The following is a 27,190-nucleotide window of genomic DNA, read 5'->3' on the forward strand; positions in this document are numbered from 1 at the left end:
CCGAGGTGGAGGTGTGCGCGTGCCGAGGTGGAGGTGTGCGCGTGCCGAGGTGGAGGTGTGCGCGTGCCGAGGTGGAGGTGTGCGCGTGCCGAGGTGGAGGTGTGCGCGTGCCGAGGTGGAGGTGTGCGCGTGCCGAGGTGGAGGTGTGCGCGTGCCGAGGTGGAGGTGTGCGCGTGCCGAGGTGGAGGTGTGCGCGTGCCGAGGTGGAGGTGTGCGCGTGCCGAGGTGGAGGTGTGCGCGTGCCGAGGTGGAGGTGTGCGCGTGCCGAGGTGGAGGTGTGCGCGTGCCGAGGTGTAGGTGTGCGCGTGCCGAGGTGTAGGTGTGCGCGTGCCGAGGTGTAGGTGTGCGCGTGCCGAGGTGTAGGTGTGCGCGTGCCGAGGTGTAGGTGTGCGCGTGCCGAGGTGTAGGTGTGCGCGTGCCGAGGTGTAGGTGTGCGCGTGCCGAGGTGTAGGTGTGCGCGTGCCGAGGTGTAGGTGTGCGCAGTTATGTGTAGAAACACTGATGAAACACCCAGCACCCATCAACGGCCACAATGGCACCCAGTAAGAGGGCATGCCCCTTTCTCCTCCCCACCTCGACAGTTACTAGTAACCCCATTTTCCAAACCATTGCACCCACAATGATTAGCGGGCGAGACCCGGCCCCGCCCACTTATATAAAGAACAGGGATTAGAGAGTTTCAGTGGCTGTGAAAGTCACAGGAAGCAAAGAACATCCGCCCTTAGTTACACCTCCCTGCCCAGGAATCCAATCACGAGAGGAAGTGATCCAGCACACCGCCGTATGACATCAGCGATGCTGCTGCCCCTCTCCCCCACCATACAGCGCCCAGCCGAGTACCCTCCCCCACGGCATTTAAACGCCTCCTCGGCCGATACCAGAGGAAGCCGGGGCAATTGCTAACCAGACAGGCTAATCAATACCGGCCACAGCTGCAGCACCCACCGATAAACACAACAGCCCTTCAGTGGCATTTAATAGAAAACAAATTTAATGGTGAAATGCCCTTTCCACCCGGCGGGCAGCCCGGACCCTCAGTCTGTACAAAAAAAAAAAAGTTAAAATAATGAAATGTCTGTTTAACAGCACAGTCTTATCAGTCCATGGGACGGGGCCCCAGGGCCTGCTCACGATGACTCCTCCTCCACTTTGGATTTTTTCTTCTTCTTCGTTGAGGGAGCCTCTTCCGGGACGGACCTCTTCTTCTTCTTTTTGGACGGAGCCTCTTCTTCCTCTAACCCGTTCTCAGAGACCTCTGGCTCGGATTCCTGCTTTTTCTTCTTTTTCCCAGATTCTTGCACCTAGAGAGACATGACAGCTCGTCACACCCAAACAGCTGGGGCAATTGGACCCCCTCATTATATTTACTCCCCCAGGGAAGGATTTCTGCCAATAGACGGCCGGCACGCTGTGGAATATAAGGTGACAGGGAGCTGGGCCCGGGCCTCACCTCGGCATTCTTCTTGCTTTTTTTGGGGGTCCGCTCCTCAGCCTCTTCCTCCTCGGCAGCAGCCAGAGCCTCCAGACGCCTCTTCTCGCGCTTCTTTTTCTTCTTTTCCCTCTTCTCCTGCTTCCTCTTCAACTCAGACACAACTTCAGTGGCCTGGAATGAGGAGTCAAGGGGGTTAAAAGACCATCTGCTCAGAGGGCAGCAAACCCCCCCCCCCCCATTTACCCCAAACATGCCGCTTGTCGGATCAGCCTCATTAAATCAGTTTTTTCCTCCATGATTTCAGTCAGGAGGTTGCAACTTACATCACCTCCAAAAGCGCCACGGGGTACAACAGGAGCCCATCGCCACCCAGACCCCTGCTGTGGGGTACACCACAAGCCCACTGTCACCCAGACACCTGTTGCGGGGTGCACCACGAGCCCACCGAGCGGGGGCCGAGAGAAGCCCACTCACCTCCACCAGGGCTTCCTTCATCACATCCAGGTTCTTGCGAGGAGCGTCACCCGTTTCATAGAAAGACAGCCTCTCCTCCACCTGCTCCCGGAGCTTGTCTCCAAACACGCTGGTGGGGAACTCTGCAACAGGGAATAAATCACATCACGCTAAGCCAGAATGGCACTTGGTACACAAAGAGGGGGCTCTGGGGGCGCAGCTTCGCTCAGAGAATGGCTGTCAACATACACACCGGTGTGATACTGTTGACGAAAAATATTACACATCACGGCGAAGAGCTGGAGGCCAGAACCGGCCCGACCGGCCCACTCACCCGAGAAGCAGTCTATCCGAGAGGCGATGGTGCACTTGTTGGCCAGGTAGCGGGAGATGCGGCCCTTGTTCTTGGCAGCCGCTCGGCCAATGAACGTCGAGTGGAAGATTAAGCCGTACTTGGGAGTGTTTCCTCTGGTCTTCAGAGCCCTGCAATGGGATTCATGGATTCAGATTAAACGGGGAGGAAGGGAGCGAATAAGGGGGGGGGGGGGCGCTGATGATTTGTGGTTCACACGACGCTCTATTGTATGCTTATTCCACCCCAGAGGAGACACCAAAGACCCACCTCCCCCCGGACCCTCACATTTCTGACCTGAGCGGCTGACCAGTCATACAGGAACACGGTGGTTGTTCAGACTCCGGGGCCCGGCGTTATCACCCACACGGCACCGGACCAGAGACCTGGCAGCGCGTGTCAAACTGGGGCGCCCAGTAAGCTGCCATCACCACAACCACCCGGCAGATGTACCTGAACAGGGCTTTCTCCGCGCCGAGGATCTGCACCGTGGACGCCGGGTACTTGGCGAGGTTTGTCAGGCTGCCGGCGTGGGAGATGAGACGCGCGCCGACCTGCGGAGCAGAGACACGCTTTACCCAGACGGCCAACGAGATGGAAAACCAGCAACATCCCCATGAATTCCAGGAAAAATAACGTAAACTGTCAAGCCCCGCCCCCTCAGTAAATCTGGCCAATAGATGTGAACGTATCAGCATGCAGATTGGGCATGGAAATACACAAGGGGTTAATTTCCATAACCGCTGAAGAGGTGGGAAACACGCCGTCTGGAAACCCCGGGGGTTGCAACTCCCATCACCCCCAGCACCGCATGTTCCTCCGCCGCACGTCACTCACCACTTCACCGATGAGCGCCGACAGGCTGGGCGCCACCTGGTTCATCTTGGAGCGGAGATATTCCTGCAGACCCTTCCGGTACTCGGACAGCGAGATGACGCGGCTCGAGAAGCTCTCGATATTAATCAGGTCAATGGGAGAGATGTCCATCCCTGCGGGGGAAGGGGCAGTCAGAACGGGGGTCCCCCAAGACACAGAATGCCCCCCCGTGAGCACGGCCTCCCCTCCCCCACAGAGCAGAACGTACCCATGGATGAGCGTGACGCCTCGAGGATGGCCTGGGCCTTGGCGCCGTCCATCGCGATCTCTTCCATCTCCTCCAGCTTTTCCTCGCTCAGCTCCTTGCGGTTCCCGATGAACTTGGCCAGGCGGCAGTACGTGAAGTTATCAGACACGATCTTTATCAGCTCCGGGAAGTGATAGCCGTACCACTCCCTGCGGGAAGAGCCGTGGTGAGTGACCCCGCACAGACGTCATAAGGGGCAAGCAAAGGGGGCATTTAACTGTCTCGCCGGTAACAAAACAGCACGGCCACGGGCGGCCCCGCTGTGGTGTATTCGGAGACGTTTCTCTGCCTCCGCTTTCTGTACAGGCAGTGGGAGGGAGCAGCACTGCCTGTGGTAAGCATCGGGAGGGAGCAGCACACATCGGCTGGACGGCGTTTCATGCGTGCAGCGCTGCGGAATATGACGCCGCTATATCTATTAAGTACTACCCCACGAAACCAAACCCAAGCTTCCTTCCCCATTGGATGATGAGGATGACGGTCGCTCACCTGACTCTCATGGAGAAGGTGTTGATGTCCTTGTCCAGCTGGTCCAACAAGCTGATGGACTGAATGATCATGTTGTCCACCCTGTTGACGTTGAACTTCACCTTGGCTCGGGAGTAACTATGGCCGAGTCCCAGCTGCGCCTTGGAGGCCGACTGAGCGGTGAGACCCTTCACCAGTGAGTGGAAGTGCAGCCGGATTCCTGCAGGAAAGATGCGTTAATAACCCAGAAGCAGCATGTCTGCCGCCAGACCCTCGCAGCGGACCCCCAGTCTCACCTCGCAGGATCTCGGCCACCACGCCACCCGTCTGACATGCCATTTTCAGCTCCTCCTGGACGGCGGCTCCAATCTTGGGATCTCCTACACCCAGCAGCGCCTTCTTCCTCTTGGCCGGCATGTGAGTCTCCAGGAACAGCTTGAGTTCCTCGTGCAGGACCCCTGGGGGCCAAAAGAAATGCACTACAGTCACCAAAACCGCCACGAGACAGGGCAGCAAAGAGTTAAAAGGCACGTCATCCAAGAACTGCAAACACCCCCCCTCTGTGTAACACCAGAGGCCGCCAGCAGATGGCAACAGCACACGGCAGCAACGTTACATTCATACTCTGGGGGGCAAAGCAAATCCGAAGCTGGGTGGGGCTTGTGCCTCCCACCAACCTGTGACATCATGATCAGGAGTGAAGCAAGCGATGACATAACATGCGCCGATTACAGCCCATGTTCTGGGAACGACACCGAGGTGCTCAGTAACATACAAGCTGACATCACCGCATTCAGTGGATTGACAGATTAGTTACACATCACGACACCCGGCAGAGACACGGCGCAGATCTGTGGCCCCTGGCGCGGAGCCCGTCCCCTCCCCCATCAGCCTTACCCTCAGAGATAGCGTTCACATTCTCCAAGGCACTTTGGGCCGACTTGAAGGGCAGGAAGGCGGCGAGCTTCACGATGCCGTTAAACTTGGCAATGTTTAGGAGACTCTCCTCCACCTGCAGAGAACGAAGGCGAGAGAAGCGCAGAGTTACCACCAGACACAACGGACCCGCGGAAACCCCAATACTCAGCCATCCAGGCAGAGAATCACAGGACTTGCAGTACAGGGGCTGGAGAGAGGAGCACGAGTCATCCTCAGCCAATGTAAACACACCGGCAGGCACCGGCACCTGCAACCCGGTATTACTCCGCGGCATTACCCCCAGCACCTGCGCTCAGGACAGTGAGTGATGTCATCACTTTACTCAGTGGATTGACAGATTCTGAACACATCACAGCGCATCGCCCCCCCACCAGGGACCCCAAAGAGCCTCACCTGCGGGAGCAGCATCCCGATCTCCTCCACCTCCTTAACGGCAAACAGCGCATAGCCGGCGGCATGTTCAAACAGCACGTGGAGCAGAACCTGGTAAGGAGGAAGAGCGCGTTACAAAAAACGCGGAGCGGCCCGACGGGAACGCAGCGCCACACATCGACCTTAGCACGCGTAACCGCGGCGCCCCCCCGCGCCACACATCTGGCCTCAATACAGGGAACCGCACGCGGAACCAGAATCCCGGTACAGATAGCCAGCTCTGTAACGCAGCTCACTGTACGGCACAGCGGAATATGACGGCGATACATTGAATCTCAACGCGGTCTTCCATACACGCTACCAGGGGCAGGAGATCTGCTGCGGATTTAGGGCAGAGGGCCCCAGAGGACGATGCCTCGCCGGGTAACTGCAGATAACGGGGCCGGTGAGCTGGGGGACAGTCACGCGGCGTTACAACCCGACTACTGGCTATGACGCCATAACTCGGGGCCGGCTGCGACGCAGTACGAGGCGGGACAAGGTCCTCGGCCCGCACGGGGACTCTCCTGTGGAACGCACCGAATAACCTTTCGGTCAGGCCGAATGCGCACACAGCACACACTCACCATGTCTCCCTCCCGCGTGTCGCAAACAGACTGAGCTCAGTGCGCCCGCAGTCCTGAGCCACACCACGAGACGGTCCCGCCTAACCAGAACAGCCAATGACAGACGAAAGACAGGCCACGCCCATCATGCACAGCCAATAGCCGCGCGGCTACAGAGAGTGAGAACTAGAGGCTTCCTGTCCACGCGCCCCAGGGTGTGCTCTCTATGGTACATCGGAGGACCTGAAAGCCTAACACGTGCTCACTGCGCAGAGGGCGCTTCCGGCGAGAGGCCGACTGGTAGACGTCTCTATGATTATTCGGAGGCCGTAATAAAAAAGCACGTGGCCAACGATTATAGAGTAAGAAGTGAAGTCACGTGAGCACTTTGAGCCTCAGAGGTCTCTTCATCATGTTTTCGTGTACATGCGGATTGGAGTGAATGTTGTTTGGAGCCCGGTGCATTTCCCTGCATGCACATGACAGGAAATGCATCGGAGTCCGAGTGACACGCGCTTCAATGCGCGGTACATACACGGGCGGGACTGCTGCTTTATTTGCCGTAGGAGCCCGCGTGGTGGGTAACAGTTCACATAGCAGGATCCCCGTTCAGGGGTAAAACCGTCTCCGCCACCCAGCAGAGCAGGTGCCCGGGGGATTATTTCTCAGCTGGCACGGAAATTCCGCTGGTTTCCATGGTGACTGCTCCGTTGTTGTCATTTGGTGTTAATGGTGTACGTGACGCGGGTGCTGTAAGCGTGGCCTTTTTAGTGGCCGGTTAGTGAGTCACAGGAGGCAGATAGCGAAGCACTAATGTCCTGTCTGCTTCATCAGGGGCAATACTGTGCAGGCTCTGTACAGCGCTACAGAGCCTGCTGGCGCTATATCAGTGTGATGGGTCAGGCGGGTCATGTGATCTCGCGCTACGAGGCGCCGGTAACGCCTGTTGCTGGCAGAGCTCGAGGTCTGAGGCTCTTGGCACTCTGGTACCCGGCCCCCGGCAGGCCCCCGTGGCACCGCTGCTTCAGAAATAAGGCCCTTGCCTGAAAGCAACTGCCCTCTTTCAAGGTCCAACTTTTCTTGCCATTGATTGGTTGCTTGAAGTAGCCAATCAGCGGCAGGAAAGTGTCCCCCTAGAAATTAATAGGAGCATTTTCTGCGCATCCACACAGGGGTCTGAACAGATGTATGCCTCCCAACTGTCCCGCTTTAGACTGGACAGTCCGGATTTTCAGGACAGAGATAGATCTCAGCAGGATTTCAATTTCTAGTGTATGGAATTCTGCCCATGCATAGAAATGCCCCCAGTTTGAGTGACTCTCCACCTACCAAGCTCTGCCCCGGCATCTCGATTGGCTGAGGGTAGAAGTTGGTAGTGGAGGACTGCATTGGGATGTCAGGCCGAGCTGTTGGTAATTCTGTGGCGGCCGGGACTGGCCAAGCTGTCGGTAAGTCCGTGGTGGCCGGGACAGGCCGAGCTGTCGGTAAGTCCGTGGTGGCCGGGACAGGCCGAGCTGTCTGTAAGTCGTGGAGGTCGGGACCGGCCGAGCTGTCGGTAAGTCCGTGGTGGCCGGGACAGGCCGAGCTGGCGGTAAGTCGTGGAGGTCGGGACAGGCTGAGCTGTCGGTAAGTCGTGGAGGTCGGGACAGGCTCAGCTGTCTGTAAGACATGGAGGTCGGGACAGGCCGGGCTGTCGGTAAGTCCGTGGAGGTCGGGACAGGCCGGGCTGTCGGTAAGTCCGTGGTGGCCGGGCTGTCGGTAAGTCCGTGGTCGCCGGGACAGGCCGTGCTGTCGGTAAGTCCGTGGTGGCCGGGACAGGCCGAGCTGGCGGTAAGTCGTGGAGGTCGGGACAGGCTGAGCTGTCGGTAAGTCGTGGAGGTCGGGACAGGCTCAGCTGTCGGTAAGACGTGGAGGTCGGGACAGGCCGGGCTGTCGTTAAGTCCGTGGTGGCCGGGACAGGCCGGGCTGTCGGTAAGTCCGTGGTGGCCGGGACAGGCCGTGCTGTCCGTAAGTCGTGGAGGTCGGGACAGGCCGAGCTGTCTGTAAGTCGTGGAGGTCGGGACAGGCCGGGCTGTCAGTAAGTCGTGGAGGTCGGGACAGGCCGAGCTGTCTGTAAGTCGTGGAGGTCGGGACAGGCCGAGCTGTCGGTAAGTCCGTGGTGGCCGGGACAGGCCGAGCTGTCGGTAAGTCCGTGGTGGCCGGGACAGGCCGAGCTGTCGGTAAGTCCGTGGTGGCCGGGACAGGCCGAGCTGTCGGTAGGTCCGTGGTGGCCGGGACAGGCCGAGCTGTCGGTAAGTCCGTGGTGGCCGGGACAGGCCGAGCTGTCGGTAAGTCCGTGGTGGCCGGGACAGGCCGGGCTGTCTGTAAGTCCGTGGTGGCCGGGACAGGCCGTGCTGTCCGTAAGTCATGGAGGTCAGGACAGGCCGAGCTGTCTGTAAGTCGTGGAGGTCGGGACAGGCCGGGCTGTCGGTAAGTCCGTGGTGGCCGGGACAGGCCGAGCTGTCGGTAAGTCCGTGGTGGCCGGGACAGGCCGAGCTGTCGGTACGTCCGTGGTGGCAGGGACAGGCTGCGCTGTCGGTAAGTCCGTGGTGGCCGGGACAGGCCGAGCTGTCGGTAGGTCCGTGGTGGCCGGGACAGGCCGAGCTGTCGGTAAGTCCGTGGTGGCCGGGACAGGCTGAGCTGTCGGTAAATCCGTGGTGGCCGGGACAGGCTGCGCTGTCGGTAAGTCCGTGGTGGCCGGGACAGGCCGAGCTGTCGGTAAGTCTGTGGTGGCCCGGGACAGGCTGAGCTGTCGGTAAGTCCGTGGTGGCCGGGACAGGCTGAGCTGTCGGTAAGTCCGTGGTGGCCGGGACAGGCCGAGCTGTCGGTAGTTTGAGCAGGGCCCTCCTCACCATAAGTGACTCCCCCTTGTGCTGTGGAACCATATCAGTCAGAATTGGTCATTTTGATTTTATTCTCTCTCCTGTGTTGCCACGGCGATAATTCTTGCATTTACGAATTTCCTGTAAATTATGAAGTCATACTCGCTGCTTATGACTGAATACCACGGACTCCACAATTCCTTCTAAACAGCGTTAAGTCGCGCAGTCTTTGTAACATTTCACACCTTGTAGAGGGCCTTGGTTGGAGTCCCAGCTTCAAAAGAGGAATTCATGTTATAAGACCTTTTCGCACCGCATGCCTATTCAATGGAATTAATCCTCTCATGCTGAAATTGACCATACCACCTCTAAAAGGTAGCTAGTCCATGTATGTACTACACACGTTGTCTTGACATGTGTCTACCTTGCGTATTAGGTGGGATCCTCCCCTTGGCGTGATGGACCATCGGCGTTGCCATGTGTACCCCCTTTTTGTGCTGTATTGTAAACTCATATTGCTGGAGAACTAGGTTCCATCTGAGAAGTGTCCCGTGTGTCGCAGCCACCCTGTGTAACCAGTGTAGGGGGCTGTGATCGGTAGTCACGGTAACCCATATAGGTACGGCTGTAGTTTATTTCAAGGTCCAAACCATAGCAAGACACTGATTTTCCAAAGTGGCAAATACACAGCAGGGCGTTCGTCCGGAGTGCCGGGGAGTCGGTCAGGGCCCGGAGTGCCGGGGAGTCGGTCAGGGCCCGGAGTGCCGGGGAGTCGGTCAGGGCCCGGAGAGTCGGTCAGGGCCCGTTGTGCCGGGGAGTCGGTCAGGGCCCGGAGAGTAGGTCAGGGCCCGGAGTACCGGGGAGTCGGTCAGGGCCCGGAGTGCCGGAGAGTCGGTCAGGGCCCGGAGAGTCGGTCAGGGCCCGTTGTGCCGGGGAGTCGGTCAGGGCCCGGAGTGCCGGGGAGTCGGTCAGGGCCCGGAGAGTCGGTCAGGGCCCGTTGTGCCGGGGAGTCGGTCAGGGCCCGGAGAGTAGGTCAGGGCCCGGAGTACGGGGAGTCGGTCAGGGCCCGGAGTGCCGGAGAGTCGGTCAGGGCCCGGAGTGCCGGAGAGTCGGTCAGGGCCCGGAGTGCCGGAGAGTCGGTCAGGGCCCGGAGTGCCGGGGAGTCGGTCAGGGCCCGGAGAGTCGGTCAGGGCCCGGAGTGCCGGAGAGTCGGTCAGGGCCCGTTGTGCCGGGGAGTCGGTCAGGGCCCGGAGTACCGGGGAGTCGGTCAGGGCCCGGACTACCTGAGAGTTAAGGAGTTGATGTCCCACTTAATCACTCGAGGAAGTGCCTTCTCAGGGCGGTGGTTTGGGGTTGGGCCGGAGTGCTGTCATCTCCTATAATATAGTTTCACTCCCACTGGGGAAAGGTGGAGTCCCAGACACTGCAGGAAGTGAGAGGGGAGAGAGAGAGAAGCGGAAGCAGACAGGAGAGAGAAATCTGAGTGTAAGAGAGAGGCCCCCCCGAGTGATATGGGGTACTGTGCCTTTAAGAAGTGGTACAGGGAGGGAGGCATTAGGGCAGACTGCTTCGGGGAGAGTCACTGAGACACTTATGGGAGAGAGTACAGAGACAGCACGGGTCTGTATGTAGTGTACGGGATGTGACTGCACTATCAGGACTGGTCAGACAGCGGCGGGTCTGTATGTAATGTAAGGGATGTGACTGCGTTATCAGGACTGGTCAGACAGCGGCGGGTGTGTATGTAATGTAGGGGATGTGACTGCGTTATCAGGACTGGTCATACAGCGGCAGGTCTGTATGTAATGTAGTGGATGTGACTGAGTTATCAGGACTGGTCAGACTGCGCCGGGTCTGTATGTAATGTAGGGGATGTGACTGCGTTATCAGGACTGGTCAGACAGCGGCGGGTCTGTATGTAATGTAGGGGATGTGACTGCATTATCAGGACTGGTCAGACAGCGGCGGGTCTGTATGTAATGTAGTGGATGTGACTGGGTTATCAGGACTGGTCAGACAGCGGCGGGTCTGTATGTAATGTAGTGGATGTGACTGGGTTATCAGGACTGGTCAGACAGCGGCGGGTCTGTATGTAATGTAGTGGATGTGACTGAGTTATCAGGACTGGTCAGACACCGGCGGGTCTGTATGTAATGTAGGGGAAGTGACTGCGTTATCAGGACTGGTCAGACAGCAGCGGGTCTGTATGTAATGTAGGGGATGTGACTGCGTTATCAGGACTGGTCAGACAGCGGCGGGTGTGTATGTAATGTAGGGGATGTGACTGCGTTATCAGGACTGGTCAGGCAGCGGCGGGTGTGTATGTAATGTAGGGGATGATGCGTTATCAGGACTGGTCAGACAGTGGCGGGTCTGTATGTAATGTAGGGGATGTGACTGCGTTATCAGGACTGGTCAGACAGCGGCGGGTGTGTATGTAATGTAGGGGATGTGACTGCGTTATCAGGACTGGTCAGACAGCGGCGGGTCTGTATGTAATGTAGGGGATGTGACTGCATTATCAGGACTGGTCAGACAGCGGCGGGTCTGTATGTAATGTAGTGGATGTGACTGGGTTATCAGGACTGGTCAGACAGCGGCGGGTCTGTATGTAATGTAGTGGATGTGACTGGGTTATCAGGACTGGTCAGACAGCGGCGGGTCTGTATGTAATGTAGTGGATGTGACTGAGTTATCAGGACTGGTCAGACACCGGCGGGTCTGTATGTAATGTAGGGGAAGTGACTGCGTTATCAGGACTGGTCAGACAGCAGCGGGTCTGTATGTAATGTAGGGGATGTGACTGCGTTATCAGGACTGGTCAGACAGCGGCGGGTCTGTATGTAATGTAGGGGGTGTGACTGGGTTATCAGGACTGGTCAGACAGCGCGGGTCTGTATGTAATGTAGGGGATGTGACTGCGTTATCAGGACTGGTCAGACAGCGGCGGGTCTGTATGTAATGTAGGGGATGTGACTGCGTTATCAGGACTGGTCAGACAGCGGCGGGTCTGTATGTAATGTAGGGGATGTGACTGCGTTATCAGTACTGGTCAGACAGCGCAGGTCTGTATGTAATGTAGGGGATGTGACTGCGTTATCAGGACTGGTCAGACAGCGGCGGGTGTGTATGTAATGTAGGGGATGTGACTGCGTTATCAGGACTGGTCAGGCAGCGGCGGGTGTGTATGTAATGTAGGGGATGATGCGTTATCAGGACTGGTCAGACAGCGGCGGGTCTGTATATAATGTAGGGGATGTGACTGCGTTATCAGGACTGGTCAGACAGCGGCGGGTCTGTATGTAATGTAGGGGAAGTGACTGCGTTATCAGGACTGGTCAGACAGCGTCGGGTCTGTATGTAATGTAGGGGATGTGACTGCGTTATCAGGACTGGTCAGACAGCGGCGGGTGTGTATGTAATGTAGGGGATGTGACTGCGTTATCAGGACTGGTCAGGCAGCTGCGGGTGTGTATGTAATGTAGGGGATGATGCGTTATCAGGACTGGTCAGGCATGGCTGCTTTGTATGTAAATCCCGTGCTCGCGTGTTTTTCGCACTCCAGGACGATGGCGCAGAGTAGGTTACCGGACAGCCTCACCAGCATCTGTCTGCAGAACATCGCAGGGAACATGCATAGCGTGTGGCTGGCAGATTATACGGATAAGTACATGGAGGAGCACATGTTCATGTACATAGAGGGGCCGTTCAATCAGCTAGGTGAGTGCCGTGGGGAGGAGGAAGGAGCACGCAGGACAGGGAGAGCCGGGGAGAGGAGGAAGGAGCACGCAGGACAGAGAGAGTGGGGAGAAGAGGAAGGAGCACGCAGGACAGAGAGCCAGGGAGAGGAGGAAGGAGCACGCAGGACAGAGAGCCAGGGAGAGGAGGAAGGAGCACGCAGAACAGGGAGAGCCGGGGAGAGGAGGAAGGAGCACGCAGGACAGAGAGAGTGGGGAGAGGAGGAAGGAGCACGCAGGACAGAGAGCCAGGGAGAGGAGGAAGGAGCACGCAGGACAGAGAGCTGGGGAGAGGAGGAAGGAGCACGCAGGACAGAGAGCCAGGGAGAGGAGGAAGGAGCACACAGGACAGAGAGCCGGGGAGAGGAGGAAGGAGCACGCAGGACAGGGAGAGCTGGGGAGAGGAGGAGGGAGCATGCAGGACAGAGAGAGTGGGGAGAGGAGGAAGGAGCACGCAGGACAGAGAGCCAGGGAGAGGAGGAAGGAGCACGCAGGACAGAGAGCCGGGGAGAGGAGGAAGGAGCACGCAGGACAGAGAGCCAGGGAGAGGAGGAAGGAGCACACAGGACAGAGAGCCAGGGAGAGGAGGAAGGAGCACGCAGGACAGAGAGCCGGGGAGAGGAGGAAGGAGCACGCAGGACAGGGAGCCGGGGAGAGGAGGAAGGAGCACGCAGGACAGGGAGCGCTGGGGAGAGGAGGAGGGAGCACGCAGGACAGAGGGCCGGGGAGAGGAGGAAGGAGCATGCAGGACAGGGAGAGCCGGGGAGAGGAGGAAGGAGCACGCAGAACAGGGAGAGCCGGGGAGAGGAGGTAGGAGCACGCAGGACAGGGAGAGCTGGGGAGAGGAGGAAGGAGCACGCAGGACAGAGAGCCGGGAGAGGAGGAAGGAGCACGCAGGACAGGGAGCCGGGGAGAGGAGGAAGGAGCACGCAGGACAGGGAGAGCTGGGGAGAGGAGGAGGGAGCACGCAGGACAGAGGGCCGGGGAGAGGAGGAAGGAGCATGCAGGACAGGGAGAGCCGGGGAGAGGAGGAAGGAGCACGCAGAACAGGGAGAGCCGGGGAGAGGAGGTAGGAGCACGCAGGACAGGGAGAGCTGGGGAGAGGAGGAAGGAGCACGCAGGACAGAGAGCCGGGAGAGGAGGAAGGAGCACGCAGGACAGGGAGAGCCGGGGAGAGGAGGAAGGAGCACGCAGGACTAAGATACCGCTGAAAGGTGATGTCCTCATGCTGGGGACTGAAGGAGAGAGAAGAGCAAGAGAGGACGAGAGAGAGGGGATGGGGAGATAAGAGAGAGAGGGGATGGGGAGATAAGAGAGAGAGGGGATGGGGAGATAAGAGAGAGAGGGGATGGGAGGGAAGAGAGAGAGGGGATGGGGAGAGAAGAGAGAGGGGAGGGAAGAGAGAGAGGGGATGGGAGGGAAGAGAGAGAGGGGATGGGGAGAGAAGAGAGAGGGGAGGGAAGAGAGAGAGGGGATGGGGAGAGAAGAAAGAGGGGGATGGGGAGAGAAGAGAGAGGGGATGGGGAGAGAAGAGAGAGAAGGGATGGGAGAGAAGAGAGAGAGGGGATGGGAGAGAAGAGAGGGGAGGGGGAGGGAAGAGAGAGAGAGAGGGGATGGGAGAGAGACATTGAAATACATAAAGGGATAAAGGACAGGAGGGAAGTTTAAAGGACAACAGGTCAAAGGCTGACATGTAACTTTACTGAGGGGGGTGGTAGATAAGTGGAACAGCCCCCCAGTAGAGATGGTAGAGTTTAATAGAGCAATAAAAGCCCGCACTGAAACGTTGCACTACGGGGCCAGTGGTGTGTGTGTGTAACCCCGTTTCCCCTTCCCCGCAGCAGGGAACATGGTGCAGGAGCTGATTAAGATACTAGGAGACTCTCACAAGCTGACCCGAGCCGCCCTCCACCTCCTCCTCCAGCCTCACCTCACCCAGCTCAGCCTGCGACCATGCGCAGGACTCGTTAACAACACGATCGCTCAGTTAGTGAGCATGCGCTGTAAGGTGAGTACACTGTCCCACCGTATAATGCGCCGTACGCCACCTGACCCTATCAACACTCCTCTGCATACTGCCTGACCATATACACCCCTCTGTACCGTCCCACCTGTCAGATATTTTATCACAGAAAACATGTATTTCTATATTCTGTGATTTTACACAAAATGGAGTCAGAGCCATTTTATTTTACTTAATCATGTAGTGATTATTTCTTTTTGTCTTTGTTCCCTCTATAATAGAGAACAAAGGAGTATTCATGTATAATGATGTTTCAGCGTATGTATGATACAATTAATGTTATCTTCCATGAGAAAGTTAAGGAGTAGACGCTGCATATCTTTAGAAATGTAACTTGGAATGGGGGATACATGGGAAGAGTACCAAGGCCTGAGTTACTATCTAGGAGGTAACACCTGGCGATAAGGGTGACCAAGGATAAATTCCAAACACATATGTAACGGTTTTAAGTTAATTCTTAGACCAGAGCGTCTCTCACAGGTAAATTAAGAAATTACAACGGTGTAAATATGAGTAGAAATCCTAATTATAATGGGTAAAACCCACCGTTATGATTGGAGAATTCCAATCAAGAGGTGGAGGCTATGATAATAAGCCCTGTCTTTAAAAGCTTAAAGATCGGACCCTGCAATAGACAGACCCTGACGGACTTATTCACCAAATTTACCCCAGAGAATTGGAATCTTAAGATTCTGGCACCATATTTCACTCTTAGAGTTACTTGGAGTTCTAACCTATATAATTTGTAGAAAGTGATATTCTTTTACACTTAATTTCTTGCCAATGAACTTGGATTAATTTCTACAAGGACCGGTGGGACCACAGCAACAAGTGGTGGTAAATATAATTGTTTTATTATTCTGAATAGAGATGAATTTTGTCTTCTTCATATAGAATTCCCTGTTTCTGGGAAGTACTATATTGCATTATTGTATATGACGGCTTGTGAGACTGCAGCTTATAACCCGTGATAATAACAATAATGAAAAGGTATTTTTACCTGTAGATGAAGTTTGACATTATTTGCATCTATTAGGAACTTCACTAATACTCTTAGACACAATTAAATTATTATAATTTGTCATATTAGTTAAACTAATATAAGAGAAATAGTGATATCTTTATTACTGCCCGGATTATTATCAATTTTTGGTTGCTGAGTGGACTGGAAATTAATTGTGTGTTAGACTCATAAAGTACTAATTCATATTGATAACTATCGATAATATACTGTATTTGAATTGATTCATTTTTGACATGTTTTAAGAACGTTGTGTTTTATATCATGCACTGTGTGACTCATATATAGATTTTATAAATTGTATTCACAATAAATAAATATTTTTGATTGACTATCGTGGCGATATATATCTAATTTGAATTATAATTTTCGGCGATCTGAAAGAATTTAGGATCGGAGATAAAATATAGGGTATCTCCTTAAATTAATATTGTGGATGTGGTACTGCAATGTTTGGTAGCGTCGTTATTTTGTGTGTGTGTGACGAAATATTGGTTTTGCCTATTTTGTCTCATTAATATCCCTAACACACCTGACCCTGTATAACCCCCCCTAACCCACAGTCTGATCCTCACCATCTATACAGCCCTCTGTACCACACTGCCGCACTGTTTATACAACTCCCCGTATACCGCCACCTGACCCTATATATATATATATATATATATATACCATCCCCATATACCATGGTCTGACTCTCTATATTCCTTCTCTGTAAAGCACCCTCTGACCCTGACCTGTGCTCCGTTCTCTGCTGTTTTTTCCTCCCCAGTAATAACTCCCCGCTTCCTTTCCAGTCCCTCACATCTCTGGATTTGCACTCCTGCCACCGTGTAGGCGCCCCGTCCCTGACTCTGCTGGTTGAAGGATTGCCTCGTCTTGTCAAGCTCTGCCTGTCGGACACTCAGTGTGACGCTCTCGTGCTGTCCGCCGTGGGCTCTCGCTGCCAGAGACTCCGCGAGCTGGACGTGTCCCGCTGCAGGAAGGTGACCCCATCATCCCTGCTCAGCCTGGGGTACAACTGTAAAGAGGGCTCTTTCCGCGGCCAGGCCCTGCAGGGGCTTCTGGTACGGGATGTGATATCACAGAATTGCCCGGAGGAGTGGGTGCATGCGCTGACCTTCCTGCTGCTGGCCCTACCCAGACTGGAGCTCCTTTCTCACCCTCTCCTCCCCCACGCTCTACGCCTCCTCCATGGACAAAGGTTCGGCTGTGCGGGAAGATCGCCCGATGGCTTCCCTTCACTGGCTGAGGTGGCCCGCACCCGGACAGCGAAGGAGAGTCTACCGAACGGTGTCACGGATTTACCAAGCCACGCCCCCCAGGAGCAGAGGGCGGGACGCAGAGGGAAGGGCGTGGTGGGCTTGGTCCTGCCCCTGAAGAAGCTCGAAGACCTGGAGGAGCCGGACGTGTCCTTGTTGGGGTGTCTGTGCCCAGGGGTGGAAGACGTTACCATCTCCCTCGGGGGCCAGGCCGGGCCGGTTTGGAGCCTCATGCAATGGCCGTCCCTGAGCCGCCTCACGCTGCACTGCCCCGAACACCCCACCAGGAGCCTGGAGGAGCTGTTGGCCCCACTGGGCGGTGTGGCCAGGAGGCTGCGTTTCCTCTCTATTCAGAACTTGGTGTGGGGTGAGGAGGACTCGCTCTCCACGCTGCTCTCCCTCTGCTCTGATCTCCACACCTTTCAGGGTCATCTCGCCCCGAGCCGCCGGACCTGGCCTCAGAACGAGGCAGAACTCCCTCCATGGGACGAGGATACCATCCCTCTGCCTCGGCTGAAGAGCTTCAGTCTGCTCATGGAAGAGGGGGAAGCGTGGCCCCCACACCTCCAGCACAGCCTGGGGGGCTCCTTGGTGTCTGTCCTGCGCGGCAGCCCTGAGCTGGAGAGCCTGTCTCTCGTGGGGGTCTCGTGTAACTTGGATCTGGTGTTCCAGACCGCCTTCGCTCTCGTTTCTCCTCCTCTGTTCCCGAAGCTGAAGGAGGTTTCGCTGCGTCGGAGTCTGGTGTCGGCAGCCGGGGCGTCAGCGTTACTGAGACTGAAGGGGTTAAAGGTCCTGGATCTGTCCCACTGCCAGGATGTCACACGGAGAGACCACCACAGACTTCAGGAAAAAGCCCAAAAGGCCGGTCTCGGCGTTCTGATAAACTGGCAGTGAAGTGGTGGGGTGCGCCCCCCAGGGAAGGAAAGGGTTAAATGGAGCACTAATACAGAAGCAGCACTTTATACAGAAAGCTTTATGCAGTAATTTGACAAAAATGTTGCGTTTTCATAGTAAATTGATTGTTAATTAGACTCTCGTTATTCTGTCGCCGACCAGTTAACACTTTACTACCTGTAGCAGGAAGTCACTCTACAACACCTAGAAACCCAGAGTCTGCCGGCAGATCGGCCCCGTCTCTCTCTCCCCTCCTGCTGCTATGTCAGGGCCCTGGTATGTGGCAACATAACCCTAGATGCCCACCCGGGCAGTCACCCTGCACCAGGCCCTGTCCGATTCCGCCACTGCGCAATACCTAATGAACACCATCTTTGGGCGCTCTGGGTCATTACAGTCGTCTGTGCGGACCCCGTCCCTGACAGTTTCTTTATCCAGCTTCCTGTAATACGAAAGCTCACTTTTATATTTATTCTAGAATATTATTGGCTAATATGGAGCACATGGACCAGTGACCGCATGCCACATACTTAATACGCTAATATAATGGGGTGTATGAGTCCACCAATTAAACAACATCATTTGGGTTCTCGGGGGCAGATTTATGGGCTCTTCTGATAAGGTCCAGCCCCCTTTCAGCAGGTAGGTGAGAGACTCTATTGCAAAGAACCGCAACACAAATATGGGTGCATTGAGACAAGAGAGTTTAATAACATAGAGGGGCCACGGGGCCACTGGTTTGTTCCAGGAGTCATTGCTTTCAGAAGGAATCATTTCCAAACATTATCTGACATTTTCCACATTCTGTTTCTTGTAACACAAACAAAATCCAACAGGGACAAGGGGTTACACAGGGGGGTATACGGGGCAATAGAGCAGGTATATGGAGTAATAGGAGAGGTTACACAGGGGGGTATACGGGGCAATAGAGCAGGTATATGGAGTAATAGGAGAGGTTACACCGGGGTATACGGGGCAATAGAGCAGGTATATGGAGTAATAGGAGAGGTTACACAGGGGGGTATACGGGGCAATAGAGCAGGTATATGGAGTAATAGGAGAGGTTACACAGGGGGGTATACGGGGCAATAGAGCAGGTATATGGAGTAATAGGAGAGGTTACAAAGAGGGGTATACGGGGCAATAGAGCAGGTATATGGAGTAATAGGAGAGGTTACACAGGGGGGTATACGGGGCAATAGAGCAGGTATATGGAGTAATAGGAGAGGTTACACAGGGGGGTATACGGGGGGCAATAGATCAGGTATATGGAGTAATAGGAGAGGTTACACAGAGGGGTATACGGGGCAATAGAGTGGGTATATGGAGTAATAGGAGAGGTTACACAGGAGGGTATACGGGGCAATAGAGCGGGTATATGGAGTAATAGGAGAGGTTACACAGGGGGGTATACGGGGCAATAGAGCGGGCATATGGAGTAATAGGAGAGGTTACACAGAGGGGTATACGGGGCAATAAAGCAGGTATAGGGAGGGGTATATGGAGTAATAGGAGGGGTAACACAGAGGGGTATATGGGGCAATAGACCAGGTAAAGGGAGGGGTATATGGAGTAATAGGAGGGGTTACACAGAGGGGTATACAGGGCAATAGAGCGGGTATAGGCAAGGGTATATCGAGTAATAGGGGTTACACAGAGGGGTATCCGGGTAATAGTGCGGGTATATGGAGTAATAGGAGGGGTTACAAGGAGGGGTATATGAAGTATAGGGAGGGCCAGTGGTGTATTTTGGCTTTGTGCTGCCCTAGGCAAGACTAAACTGGGGCACCCCCTTATCTAAAATTGGCCCACTCCTAACCATAACTGCCCCTAAATTAACCCTAAACACCCCATTAACCATAACTGCCCCTAAATTAACCCAAAAGACCCCATCAACCATAACTGCCCCTAAATTAACCCAAAAGACCCCATCAACCTTAACTTCCCCTAAATTAACCCTAAAGACCCCCATTAACCATAACTGCCCCTGGGAAGCAGAAAGGGGCCAATCGTCAATGTGACTGCAGGGAGGGGCTGGGAAGCAGTAACTGCTGTGAGGGCATTTGATGGGGGTTTAGGGCGGTGTTTCTTGTCGCCTCCCTGAAATGTACCGCCCAAGACAGTTGCCTTGTCTGCCTCGCAGCAGATACAGCACTGGGGAGGGCTATATGGAGTAATAGGGGGGTTACACGGAGGGTTATATGAGTGATGGGAGGGGCTATAGGCAGGGTTATATAAGTAATAGGAGGGGTTACAAGGAGGGTTATTTTGAGTAATGGGAGGGGTTACAGGTATGAAGTAATAATTCAGAGATACCGATGACATTTCTGAGTTAGAGCCGTGGTCACTGTCAAGGCCGGCCTTAGGGATGTGCGAGCTGTGTGGTCGCACAGGGTGCCATGGCAGCAGGGGCGCCAGGCAGCCGTCCCATCACCAAAGCCAGGGACTATCCCAACGCTCATCGGTGAAGCTGTGCGCGCCGGGACGGGACAGCGAGACTGAGGCCTTGCGCCACAGGACTTCACCAGGGTAAGTGAACTGCAAAGGGGGGGTAGATAGTAAGAAGGGGGCGAGAGGGGGGAGATAGTGAGAAGGGTAGTAAAGGGGGTAGACAGTGAGTAGGGGGGAAGTGGGTAGATTGTGAGAAGGGGGAAGAGATCATGAGAAAGGGGGGGTAGTGAGAATCTTGAAAGAAAGAGTGAGAATGAGTAAGATAATGAATGAAGTAATGTGTGGATGAATTGTGTGAATGATTGAGAGAGTTAATGATTAATGTGTGGATGAATTGTGTGAATGTGTGAGAGAATAAATAAATTCATGTCTCCCCATGTGAGAGATGAAACATATGTTAAAAAGGATATAATGGGTTAATAGTAATGCGTAGAGAAACGGCTTTAGCAAGAAGAAGAGCAAAGAGGTACCAGTGGCTTCCGGCAGATAACGGCATATTTTCAGATGACGCTTTACCTTTGTGGTTCTGTATTCAGCAGTCAGCAGTTTGCAGAAGCACAGTAGATTTTAGCGAAATTTGTTTTGCTAATAAGACCATATATGGGCATTTACACAGATAAGAGGAGACTGGGCACTGTAGTAGTAGTGAAAGGCGGGTACAATGATATTCTAATGTATTCTGTTTAGGGGTTAGGCTGTAAACTCTGTTGATTCTGTCAAATGGGGTCTCAGAGGAGGGCTGCTGCGTTCGGGAGTAGGGTAATAAAAACCAGCCGCACGCTAAGGTGTGTGCCTACTCGTATTTTAGGTACGGTCGCCCATTCTCGCAAGATCATATAATAAATTCTACTATCACTTCATTTGTTTTGTCCGGATATTTTCTTATACAGCTCTACGGATAACAGATGGGGGCTCGTCCGGGATCCAGTCATCGAAGACATTCACATTTTCCATGTAGTCCGAGGAAGACGCGTCCTGCTGATTTCTTCTTCGGCTCCGTGGTGAGCGGGGTGCCTCGAATGACAAAGGATCCCGAGACTACGGACCAAACGAACTGATACAGTTACAGGAGAGCAGCGATCAGGCAACCTCGAGCGCGAGCCAAGGTAAGAAAAGTGACTACCGGTATGAAGTATCACCTTGGTGGTCGGATGGGTGTTATGCTTCGGGTCTGTGAGTGAGACGTATCTGACATGCGAAGCGAGTGCGGAGTTCCATACTCCAGCGAGGGAGACGGACGCACGTAGCTTAAAGCACGCGTGAGACCAAATACGACCCTACACCATGGGAATAATTCAGTCGAATAACAATTCTCCGCTAGACATCCCGCCCGATAGTCCGTTGGGGTTGATGTTAAAGGGATGGGAGAATTGGAAAGAGTAAGGAAAAGATGAGTAATAACGGCCCCAACAACCTATACTACCTCCTGCCGTATTTTGGCCTACGTTTGGGGCAAGCGAATTGTGGATTTGTCCAAATCTTAATCTGCATGTAAAAGATAATCGGCCTTTTAATCAGGAAGAGTTTGAATTTGCTGGTTTTTGGTTAGGGGAGGATAAGAAATTAACTGATGAGGTTAAAATATATGCCTAGGGTCCAATTTTTTGAATATTTAATGGGAAAATGTTTAATTTAATGTATTTAAGGTACATTATTGTTTCCAGTTATATATTATTGCACTTGTTTGCACATAAATAATCTCTAATTAAAACTAGTTGTTTGTTACAAGATTTTCTCCCTTTCATTTTTGTCGAGGGGGGCGCCAGAGAAGTAGTCCGCACAGGGCGCCTGCACACCGAAGGCCGGCCCCGGTCACTGTCCTTCACGGCCGTCCAGTCCCGTGGCCGACTCACAGGCCTCCCACAGCTTCTTGGCCACATCCGGATCGCGCGCGTTCTCGGCGGGCAGCACCACCGTGCAGTCGCTATCCACGTACTTTCCCGTCATTCCTTCGGCCTCCTCGGACACAGCGCAGAATATGGTGCTGGCAGCCCCTTCCTCGGCGGACTAAGGGCAGAAAACGGAGAAAAAGGGATTCTTCTACATAAAATGTGCAGGGAGACGTCTGATGGCGTTCTGTGTGTTCTGGTCTAGACCCAGGAGGTTCAGGTCCTTCCCCAGAACTGATCACCCCGCTGGGTTTCCCTTACATGAAAGACCAATATTTTACATTTCTGGAACCCCGTGTACAGAATATCTCCCATCTAGAACCCTGTGTACAGAATATCTCCCATCTAGAACCCCGTGTACAGAATATCTCCCATCTGGAACCCCGTGTACAGAATATCTCCCATCTGGAACCCCATGTACAGAATATCTCCCATCTAGAACCCTGTGTACAGAATATCTCCCATCTGGAACCCCGTGTACAGAATATCTCCCATCTGGAACCCCATGTACAGAATATCTCCCATCTAGAACCCCGTGTACAGAATATCTCCCATCTGGAACCCCGTGTACAGAATATCTCCCATCTGGAACCCCGTGTACAGAATATCTCCCATCTGGAACCCCGTGTACAGAATATCTCCCATCTGGAACCCCGTGTACAGAATATCTCCCATCTGGAACCCCGTGTACAGAATATCTCCCATCTGGAACCCCGTGTACAGAATATCTCCCATCTGGAACCCCGTGTACAGAATATCTCCCATCTGGAACCCCGTGTACAGAATATCTCCCATCTGGAACCCCGTGTACAGAATATCTCCCATCTGGAACCCTGCGTACAGAATATCTCCCACCTGGAACCCTGCGTACGGATCCTCTCCCACCGTGAACTCTGGATATGTCCCTTCCATTGACTGCGTCACCCGACCATCCCCGGTATTTGTGCCACTTGCCCTCCCCAGTCCCAGTGAATCCGGGTTTACCTTGAAGAAGAAGAAGCCCAGAAGGTGAAAGATGAATCTCATAACGATATTGTAGTTCCTCATGGCCTCGGTTACCACCACGCCGGGGTTCAGGCTGGTGACCGTCACTCCTGGACGAAGAACCAGAAGACACTTCATATTAGGGTTCATTTTTTGGTGAGGATGTCAGGTTCCTTAAACCGAGTTGGGGACGGACCTCAGGCTGATACCAAGCGTTTTACCAAGTGATTTCCCACCAGTGAGTCTGGCTCCGGACTGAGACGGGATAAACGAGTCATTGAATGTGTGAAGCGCGTTGGGGCCCCGCGCTGTGAGTGACTTTGGGATGCATTTTCTGAAGTTTGGGGAAGACTCCAACTGATCGTCGGTGACTAACGAGTAATATTCAGATCCTCAGGGACACTCTATTCTAAAACCCATATTTTTACCCATTCCGGGGCACTTTATAAGATTACGTTTATTTTATATGCATAGAATGTGATTTATACCCCGGCTCTCCCTGAAATGGAACCGGACAATTTATGGCAACAGACGCAAAGATGAGACGCAGCGGTGAGACAGGCTGCTCGTGGTCAGGAGACCACTATGGTGGAACCCCTCCTATTACTCCTGTCCTGGGGCCCCTGGGCATTGGCCCAATGGCCTACCTGTCTTCTTCCAGGTTGGCAGAGGCTTGGGGGCTCCTACGGTTTATACTAAGTCTGTAGTACTGAAGGGCAGGACGTGGCGCATGGTCTTCCCATTCGGTCCGACACTTGCCCAAAAGTAGTTGTAGTTGGGAAAAGGATCGGGCCCCATGTCCTGATTCTCTGTGGCCCTGGGAGCCAGTTTTGGTGAACGGGCTACCCTTTTCTTGCTTTCCACGCCATGCTCCCTGTGTTTGCCCTTTGGGACCCTGGGCTGCCTCCCTTCCTGCCCCACTCACCGGTTCCCTGCAGCCTCCTGGCCAGCTCGTTGGCGCACACCAGGTTCATCAGCTTGGTGCTGCTGTAATATTCACTGATATGTAAGCTCTGGAGATCTTCCCCCTTCAGGTGTCTTGGGTTTATTACCCCCTTGCTGTGGATGAAGGACGAGACAAAGACTATGCGGCTTGGGGCAGAGCGCTTCATGAGATCTGCGGGAAAGAGACACGTTACGCCCAAGGAAGAGGAGAAAGCCATTGAGGCTCGTGGCCTCTCCAGTCGTTGGTGGTCCGTGGCAAACCCCTGCGACAACCTGGGGTGAGTGGACTAGTGTCGTCGGTGGGGTCACGGAATATCGTACCATGTGATAATGACCAATCTACCCAATTAATGGTGAGACTCCCTCAGCATGGGGGGCAGAGGCACCACATAATACCCTCTTCCAAGGTGCACCGAAGGCCCATGTGCGTTTCAGGGTTATTATGACGGGTTTTGCCCCTCAGGGAAGGACGAGCGGATTATCCAGCTGGATACCGGTTAGCGACAGCCCCTTCCAGGCTCCCGGTACTCACCCAGTAGCAGGTTAGTGAGCAGGAACGGCCCCAGGTGATTGGTGGCGAAGGTGTTCTCCAGTCCATCCGCAGTCATGGAATGTGGCAGCCCTGAAATAATGAAATGGTAGGTGACCCCGGGGCGAGGACGTCACGCAGAGACCCAGGGGGACACGGGACACGCCGGGAGTCTGCGAAGCGGTGGTGGATCCCCTACCACGCACTGCTTCTTATGTCCTGTTTACCCATTGTACGGCGCTACGGAATGTGATTGCACTATATATAGTGCAGCTGTGGATCCGGTGAGTAGATCCGCGGTGTAGACGCCCGGTGCCCCCGGTGTGGCAGTAAGCAAGGTACCTGACGCGCCAGCGTTGTTGATCAGGATGTCCAGCCTCTTCTCCTCCAGCAGGGTCCGTTGGGCGAAGGCTCGGATCGAGGGCAGGCTGCTGGTGTCCAGGATCCCCAGAGACACCTTCTGGTTCCCCGTGGCCTCTCGAACCTCCTCCACGGCCTTCTGTCCTCGCTCTCTACTGCGGCAGGCAAGGATCACCCGCGCGTTCCTCCGGGCCAGATCCATGGCTACGCTCTTCCCGATACCTTTCCAGATCAGAGGGTCACAACACAGCGAGGAGCCGCTCTCACTCCGTCTCACACAGCGAGGAGCCGCTCTCACTCCGTCTCACGCTCTCAGTCTCACACAGCAAGGAGCCGCTCTCACTCCGTCTCACACAACGAGGAGCCGCTCTCACTCCATCTCACGCTCTCGGTCTCACACAGCAAGGAGCCGCTCTCACTCCGTCTCACACAACGAGGAGCCGCTCTCACTCCATCTCACGCTCTCGGTCTCACACAGCGAGGAGCCGCTCTCACTCCGTCTCACACAACGAGGAGCCGCTCTCACTCCATCTCACGCTCTCGGTCTCACACAGCAAGGAGCCGCTCTCACTCCGTCTCACACAACGAGGAGCCGCTCTCACTCCATCTCACGCTCTCGGTCTCACACAGCGAGGAGCCGCTCTCACTCCGTCTCACACAACGAGGAGCCGCTCTCACTCCATCTCACGCTCTCGGTCTCACACAGCAAGGAGCCGCTCTCACTCCGTCTCACACAACGAGGAGCCGCTCTCACTCCATCTCACGCTCTCGGTCTCACACAGCGAGGAGCCGCTCTCACTCCGTCTCACACAGCGAGGAGCCGCTCTCACTCCGTCTCACACAGCGAGGAGCCGCTCTCACTCCGTCTCACACAGCGAGGAGCCGCTCTCACTCCGTCTCACACAGCGAGGAGCCGCTCTCACTCTGTCTCACACAGCGAGGAGCCGCTCTCACTCCGTCTCACGCTCTCAGTCTCACACAGCGAGGAGCCGCTCTCACTCCGTCTCACACAGCGAGGAGCCGCTCTCACTCCGTCTCACACAGCGAGGAGCCGCTCTCACTCCGTCTCACACAGCGAGGATCCGCTCTCACTCCGTCTCACACAGCGAGGAGCCGCTCTCACTCCGTCTCACACAGCGAGGATCCGCTCTCACTCCGTCTCACACAGCGAGGAGCCGCTCTCACTCCGTCTCACGCTCTCGGTCTCACACAGCGAGGAGCCGCTCTCACTCCGTCTCACACAGCGAGGAGCCGCTCTCACTCCGTCTCACACAGCGAGGAGCCGCTCTCACTCCGTCTCACACAGCGAGGAGCCGCTCTCACTCCGTCTCACACAGCGAGGAGCTGCTCTCACTCCGTCTCACGCTCTCGGTCTCACACAGCGAGGAGCCGCTCTCACTCCGTCTCACGCTCTTGGTCTCGCACAGCGAGGAGCTGCTCTCACTCCGTCTCACACAGCGAGGAGCCGCTCTCACTCCGTCTCACGCTCTCGGTCTCACACAGCGAGGAGCCGCTCTCACTCCGTCTCACGCTCTTGGTCTCGCACAGCGAGGAGCTGCTCTCACTCCGTCTCACACAGCGAGGAGCCGCTCTCACTCCGTCTCACACAGCGAGGAGCTGCTCTCACTCCGTCTCACGCTCTCGGTCTCACACAGCGAGGAGCCGCTCTCACTCCGTCTCACGCTCTTGGTCTCGCACAGTGAGGAGCCGCTCTCACTCCGTCTCACGCTCACGGTCTCACCCATCTGAGCAGACAGCCGGTAAGGGCTACTCTGTCTCCTCCTGACCCCGGGAGCTTGCAATCTATTACGCTTCAGTCAGCCAGTAAGGGCTGCTCCATCTCCTCCTGACCCCGGGAGCTTGCAATCTATTATGCTTCAGTCAGCCAGTAAGGGCGACTCCGTCTCCTCCTGACCCCGGGAGCTTGCGATCTAGGCTCACCTGTGTTGGCCCCGGTCACTATGGCCGTTTTCCCGGTCAGGTCGGCGCGGCATTTTCGGGGGGTCCAGCTGCCTTTTCTCTGAAGCCGCAGGATAACGGCCAGAAGGAGGGCAGTAAAGAACCAGCCGGGGTGGCCGAGGGCAGAGGGTAACTCCATGTGTGCACTACCTCCGGCACAAAGTGCACCAGCACCTAAATACCGCGCCTCGGCGGTGGAGCCTGCTGGGTCCTAGAGCCCGCCGCCCCCAGCCGCACAGGAACCTGTCCTGCTAGTTGCTTTCCCACGTGGGGCACTTTAGGAAAGTTTTGCCCCCCTGGGGTTATTTCCCTGCCAGGCGGGGCATTCCTGGCTTATCACTGAATATTTGCCTTTGAGTTCTGACCCCAGAAACATCTGCAGCGTACTGATAAGCCCTGGGGCGTATTCACTAAGGAGGGAGTCACTCCACCTCACTGTCTCAGGGGTCCACAGTGGGATTTAGGGGAGGGGGGCGGGGCGTGGCCAGTCTTTATGGTGAGGTGCATGCGCGGCAGCGGGATTGGACAGGA

At 55.1% G+C, this 27,190-nt stretch overlaps 1 protein-coding gene and 2 non-coding genes across 3 annotated transcripts; all 3 read right to left on the bottom strand.

Moving 5' to 3' along the window:
* Window positions 1-1,694: 1,694 nt before the first annotated feature.
* Window positions 1,695-1,765, bottom strand: LOC149281057 (small nucleolar RNA SNORD57). Its single transcript, XR_016278087.1, has one exon. It is a non-coding gene; the product is annotated as a small nucleolar RNA SNORD57 (small nucleolar RNA).
* Window positions 1,766-3,575: 1,810 nt separating this feature from the next.
* LOC149281058 (small nucleolar RNA SNORA51) lies at window positions 3,576-3,711 on the bottom strand. The gene has a single exon (XR_016278088.1). It is a non-coding gene; the product is annotated as a small nucleolar RNA SNORA51 (small nucleolar RNA).
* An 18,094-nt stretch (window positions 3,712-21,805) lies between these two features.
* LOC149281059 (retinol dehydrogenase 11-like) lies at window positions 21,806-26,798 on the bottom strand. The gene is made up of 6 exons (XM_089499842.1): window positions 26,642-26,798; window positions 24,683-24,922; window positions 24,344-24,433; window positions 23,792-23,983; window positions 22,867-22,976; window positions 21,806-22,000 (listed from the first exon to the last, which is right to left on the bottom strand). Exons 1-6 carry the CDS (start codon window positions 26,796-26,798, stop codon window positions 21,806-21,808), a joined length of 984 nt encoding a protein of 327 aa, XP_089355968.1.
* Between the last annotated feature and the right edge of the window lie 392 nt (window positions 26,799-27,190).

Source organism: Sceloporus occidentalis, unplaced genomic scaffold, assembly GCF_023333645.1.
Source record: "Sceloporus occidentalis isolate IW3139 unplaced genomic scaffold, rSceOcc1.0.p SCAF_140, whole genome shotgun sequence".
Taxonomy (NCBI): Eukaryota; Metazoa; Chordata; class Lepidosauria; order Squamata; family Phrynosomatidae; genus Sceloporus; species Sceloporus occidentalis.

Bases quoted from the DNA above. Each gene is read 5' to 3' on its own strand.
- LOC149281059 (XM_089499842.1), bottom strand. From the start codon at position 26,798: ATGGAGTTACCCTCTGCCCTCGGCCACCCCGGCTGGTTCTTTACTGCC. The intron at 22,977-23,791 runs GTGAGTGGGGCA...TTCTTCGTCCAG, and splicing joins CAGGAGGCTGCAGGGAACCG to GAGTGACGGTCACCAGCCTG. The intron at 22,001-22,866 runs GTAAACCCGGAT...TTCTGCCCTTAG, and splicing joins TGGGCTTCTTCTTCTTCAAG to TCCGCCGAGGAAGGGGCTGC.